This window comes from Acyrthosiphon pisum, chromosome A2 (genome assembly GCF_005508785.2).
Source record: "Acyrthosiphon pisum isolate AL4f chromosome A2, pea_aphid_22Mar2018_4r6ur, whole genome shotgun sequence".
Taxonomy (NCBI): domain Eukaryota; kingdom Metazoa; phylum Arthropoda; class Insecta; order Hemiptera; family Aphididae; genus Acyrthosiphon; species Acyrthosiphon pisum.
The window spans coordinates 25,621,463-25,627,703 of record NC_042495.1 but is presented as its reverse complement, the minus strand read 5'-3'; the positions used below and the strand labels follow the sequence as shown (position 1 = coordinate 25,627,703).

At 29.4% G+C, this 6,241-nt stretch overlaps 1 protein-coding gene across 1 annotated transcript; it reads left to right on the top strand.

Annotated features, from left to right (window-relative positions):
* Positions 1–1,006: 1,006 nt before the first annotated feature.
* LOC115034124 lies at positions 1,007–5,083 on the top strand. Its single transcript, XM_029489889.1, has 5 exons — positions 1,007–1,653; positions 2,179–2,287; positions 3,151–3,255; positions 4,691–4,849; positions 5,006–5,083. The coding sequence occupies exons 1-5, from the start codon at positions 1,007–1,009 to the stop codon at positions 5,081–5,083; spliced, it is 1,098 nt and encodes a 365-aa protein (XP_029345749.1).
* The last annotated feature ends 1,158 nt before the right edge of the window (positions 5,084–6,241 follow it).

Sequence of the window (6,241 nt, the reverse complement as noted above, 5' to 3'; positions counted from 1 at the left end):
GCGACGATCCGTGAGGAGTTACGGTGCACCGCAGAATTCTTATCGCTTCATTAGATCAATTGATATGTTTGACAAAGAATCCGTCTAAAATCCTATGTCGCGCGTGTGTTAAACAAAAACGGAAAATCACCATAATGGAATCCCCTCAAGGGGTATGCTTACCGACCGTTTCTAAGGAGTTCAATATTGGCAAATTTCTATTTGTGTGTACGCGGGTCGTGTAAATTTGGGCGTAGTAAGTGATCATTAGTGTGAGTGACTGTGTATAAAATAAATAGCGTGGCGCACCCGTACGTACACGCACATGGCAGTAAAGCAGTATTTTACACACAAATTTATTACAAATGTAAATTTTAGTGAAACACTGAAACTTAGTTTCGTATATTTCCCAATAATATAGCCCACTGATTGACATTACAGTATGAACACCTATTATACAAATTGAAGAGAAGAAATTTGTCTAGGTTTGTATATAATAGGAGTCGATTTTCGATATTTTATTTTCAATGTCCAATATTTAACTCTAAAACATGTGATATTTTACTTTTTCTATTTGAACTTTTGAGTTTAGTAATTAAAATATCGAAAATTGATTTTCAAACAGACATAGATTAACTTCTCTTCTAAAATATTGATAATGAGTGTATATTTTACTATCTAACCGCTCAATAAACCGTATATTATTGGGAATAAAAAAATACACTTTCATAGAATTTTTCAATACTGTTCATACCCCTTGATAAAATATTAAACCTAGCGTTCCACATGACCAAGTTAAATTTTAAATAGGTTTTTATTGCCTACCAATATAATTAATTCATTGGTATAGTATATAGCAAATCAGTTTTACATTATTAATAAGAGGTGAACCTATAATATAGGACTATAGCCTATAATTATATGACATTAAATATTGTACCTTTATGCATATCGATATTGGTATATAAAAACCGCTAAATAAGAAAGTAATAAACAATCACACTCAGTATGCTAATGACGACACGACATGGCGGACATTGTTGAGATATTTATACAAAAGATGATATGCAGTGACGATGGTGCAGGTCATGGCGCGAAGCATATCTCTGTATCTCTGTTCCTCGCCATTTTGACGTGCCTGTCGTTGGTCTACTCGACGGAAGATCTATCCATTCGCATTTACGGCCTCCTGTTCATCATCATCGAAATCGTCGTTTGTTCTTTAATAGCCATTAGGGTCTACCATCAGTCACAACATCGCGATATGTACCAGCGTTCACAGAAAGTGGGAATACCGGAAAACTATAGATGGAAAATCGCGATGGTGATCAAATACCACCTCGTCATGTCGAACGTGCTCTCGGTGATTCCCCTGTTGTACACGATTTCGTTGGACTGGGTGCGGATGGGCGATCCGTTCACGTTCGCTTCCGTGGACGTGTTGCCCATAAAAACGACAAACGTGACTGTCTACGTTTGCAAATATATCGTATACGCTTTGCCCGCGTACTTTGCGCACTTGGAAATCTGTTTCTTGAACGTGACGTTTATGTATTCCACGGGCGTCGTGAAGGGACATTTTCAGATACTCGAAGAACAGGTCGAAGAAGCGATGGCATCCCAGGACGAAAAGAAATTAAAGATCGCGATCAAACACCATCAACAGGTGTTGAAGTGAGTCGTGTTCAATGCACTGTAGGTACTTGTAGTTTATATAGGAAGTGTATTTGGTGACATTTAACTTAAACATTCTGTCGGACAAAACAAATATTTAAAATGAATTAAAGTTTCCTGTTTACTCCGCATAATTATCTTGAATAAAATTGAATCCCAAAGACATATACCTATACTAGACATTTTATCAAAAAAAGAAAATGAAAGATGAATTTTAATATATTAATTATAATATCATGATCTATGCAATTTAACTGACAATGGAGATGTGTGGGTATAGCCCCCAATATTACGATTATATAAACCTATATATTAGCCAATTACTAATCAGCAACTACGCCACCGTAATGATTTATGAATTAATCTATAACAATACCTATAACCAAAATTGTATAGATATTATTTAAATATAAAATATCATTGACCACATTCACTAAAACATAAATTAGTAAGAGACCAAATCGAAAAACCTATTATTACTTAGGTACAATATTAATACAATAAACCTACTTACTTTATTTTCAGATTTTTTGAAGATATGAAAACATTATATGAAAAACCATTATTAATATCAATAGAAATTTCTACACTATATATTGGCTTATCTGGGTGTACAATGATTCAAGTCATACAGGTGTGAGGTAGTAATAATGTATTTGATTAATTGTATTAATTGTTGAAAAATATTTTTTAATTATGTGGTTATAACAACTAAACTATTTCAAACATTTTATATTTTATAGCATTTTGTAAACATTTTTATCCTGTAGAATATACATTGAAAATATTATCTTTCTACTCAATTTATATAATATAAATTTAAATATTTACACATATATTGTTCTAAATTAAAAGAATAAACGAACAATTTATATTGTGTATTTTTGGTTTAACTCTAAAAAAAATAAGCGAATATAGATGACATTTTCACTGAATGTTCATATTGGCAATTTATTAGTCTATGCACCATAACAATTTTAGTTCCTTAAAAGTGGTATAATAGCAGTTGCCAGTTAATAATATTATTAATGATGTCTGATAGGCATGATTTTTTTTTTTTTTGATAAGTATATAAAGTTCAAACGTTAATAACATTTATCAAAATATCTAAGATTTTAAAAATTGTTTTAGTCAAAAAATGATACAATGTTCAATTTTTATAGCTAATGAATGGAAATTTAAGACAAAAATTCTCATAGATAATTCATAATGTAACCAAAAATTCTAAAAAATATATAAGTACAGTTATTTTTTTTACTGACATTTTAAGTTCAAATTTAGATGAAATTACATATTAAAACCAAGAATAATGATTTTAGTTATTTTTTGTAATTTAAAATTATTATTTGTGGGTAAAAATATTATTCTACATTAAAAAAAAAAGGATTTAATTTTAAAAGAATATAATACTAAATTATTTTCAATAATGTACGACTATATAACAACAATTAATTATAATATGGATTAAGTTGTTGATTATTCCTGTATTATTTTTAGGGTTTTGTTGATCCAATAATATTGGGATTCTGTATAGTTAGTGGTGTGGCGGGTTTCGTGACAATTTCAGTTTATTGCATTTGTGCAAGCAATATGTATGATTTAGTAAGTATTCTGTATTTATAATATATTGTGTTATACTTGATGCATGTAATGTGGCTATGTGTTTTATTGTATTATTTATTGCATAGTATTTCAGTATTTCACATAGTAAACACCATAGGCGTGTTCAGACTCTGGCGGTCGAGGGGGGCACAACAAATTTTTAAATTGTGAGACCTTTTTTTTTAGAAATGAAAAAACATTCATTTTTTATGTTACAAAATTCACAATGGTAGGAATATTTTTTAATTGTGATCAAAATTTTAATTATTTTAACAAGTTGTAAAATATCTAAACACAGTTTTGTAATGAAAATCGGTAATTGGCTATTTTCAGCTGATAAAACCATATTATCACAGATAAGATAAAATTTTATCACAGCGCAAGACCCTGGCAAATGGGCACAACAGTTGCCATGTTATGTACCATGTTATGTAGTTATAAAGAATTGATGAACATAATATTATATGATTATATAATCACTAATTAATAAATACTGAACTAAAAAATTTACAATTAATCAAAATCTATAGGTACTGCAGGGTATGTACCGCACGACTTTTTTTTATCCTGGCATGATTTTGTTGGAGGCACAGTTTTCCGGGGGGGGGGCAGTGCCCAGGGCCCACCCGGCCCCTCCCGTCAGTGGCGTATTTAGGGGGGTGGTCCCCTAGGCCAGGGCCCATAGTGAAATTGCAGGTTCAATCAAAACATTGCATGTATATTTGCACTGTTTACAGTTTTTCACCATGATTAAGTTAGCCGGTTGATTAAAATCGTTTTTGAGGAATCAATAAGGAAATGTTATATTGTCAGTACCTACTTGCTTTGATGACTTATTGACTTTGATGTTAAATTCATAGTAAGATAACATCAAAATATATAAATGACACTGTCATTATTTTTAAAAAAAAAACCAAAAAATTAATTTTACATAGGAATTATAAAATTAAATTGCGCAATTTATATTTGTACTGTATATATTTAAATGTCATAATTATAACCACCCTAAAAAATGTACAATTATGGCCATGTTAGTCGTGCTATGCTTGTCTAGTGATGACTGATAAATCGGCCCATAGTGAATATAATTCGTATATACGCCACTGCCTCCCGTAAACACGCCAATGGTAAACACTCATTTTTAAAAATCTCCAAATGTTTTTGGAAATATTTTTTTTTTAAATTTAAGTCAATAACCATACATCTTACATTTTTAAAAGTAATGTTTATAGACAATCGTTACACCGTTATAATTTTTTATCGACATTAAACGATAGAAGATAACTTAAAATTATTTAAAACAAATATTTCCATGAACGTTAGTACTTAGTACCTATATAATATACATTATACGTCAATACTTTTTTCATATTATAATGACTGATTGCCGTGTAACTACCTATATAATATATTTATAATTATTCTTACTTCTCAGCACGATGGTATATTGAACGCAATTTTTGAACATCGGTCATGTTTTTCTCGAAACAAATCATTTAAACAACTTGTTTTAATTATGATGACAAGAGCAACAGTACCATTAGAATATAGAGTGTATTCCATATACATCATAAACTTAAATCTACTTGTCAGAGTAAGCAGTGTCATTGTTTATCTATTATAAATGTTATAAATATATGTAGTTACAAAATGTTTTATGGATTTTACTTTTCTCGGTTGCTGTTTTTTAGAAAACATAAATTATTATAAATTATATTAGCCAAAGGCCATACATTTGTATTTATTTCAGATTCTAAAATTGACATATACGCTGTTGAATGTTTTATTAACTTCAGTCAATCGCCAATTTAATGAAACTGCAAAATGAAAATAAATTTTTTCTTTTTAAATGACTAGTAAATATTAGGTATGGTAAAAATCTTTTTTATTTTTTATTCTAAAATGTTATTTTTAAATCAAATAGTATTCGTCTGTTAAGTAAAATTGTTGTTAGTAATTTTATTTATTTCAGATCTTAAAATATCTCACATATACCGTGTTAACACCGTACTACTGTCATCTTTAAATAAAATATCACCACTTATCACGGAAATGCAGCGTTTGAACCTTTTTTCTAGCTCAAATCATTAATGTGGTACCTAACCATTGCCTTGAGTGACTTCCTATGTATTTAATAGGTATTACCTATATTCTTCCTATTTCTTACTTGCATAAATAATTATATAGGTACACTGCAGTGATAAAATATATTACTTCAAATCAGGATACAATTTTAAATCACGTATTGGTAGTTAATATAGATATTACTTATTCCAGCGAACAAGTTTAACGAAATGCGTTAAAAACCACTTCATGATGGTCCACGACTCGCGTTGTGTGTCGACACTCGACGTGTAATTCATTTAAACAAAAGGCGGGTAAGTCGTGGATGTCGCTCTGCTGTACAGTAGGTTACAAGTGGGTTACTGTAATGGATGGAATTAAATTTGAATCCAATGATATTATATCATTGTATACGAAAAACGATTCTGAACGGAGATGATTTGTCAGTCTAGGATATATTATTTTTAAAGAAAAACTTATGGAGAACCTTGTACCAAATTTTAAAAACTTAGTTATAAAAGAAAAAATTTTTACGATTTTTCAACCACTAAATTACTTGCAAATTTTCGCAATTTTGACATATTTCGTATAAATTTGAACTTTAAATGCTTATAAATAAAAATTGTGACAATGTATTCCTTTTATTTTGCAACTGCTATTGTAAAAATATGTTAGGAGCCTTGTATTAAATTTCCAAATCTTAGAATTAAAAAGAAAAACTTTTATGAATTTCTGTCTAAGATAATTTGAACATTGCCGTAATTTTTACGTATTTAGTCAAAATTTGAACTTTAAATGCTTATAAAAAAAAATCGTGACTATATATTTCTTTTATTTTTCAATTGCTATTGTAAAAATATATTATGAGCCTTGTATTAAATTTTGAAATCTTAGATATAAAAGGAAAATTTTTATATGAATT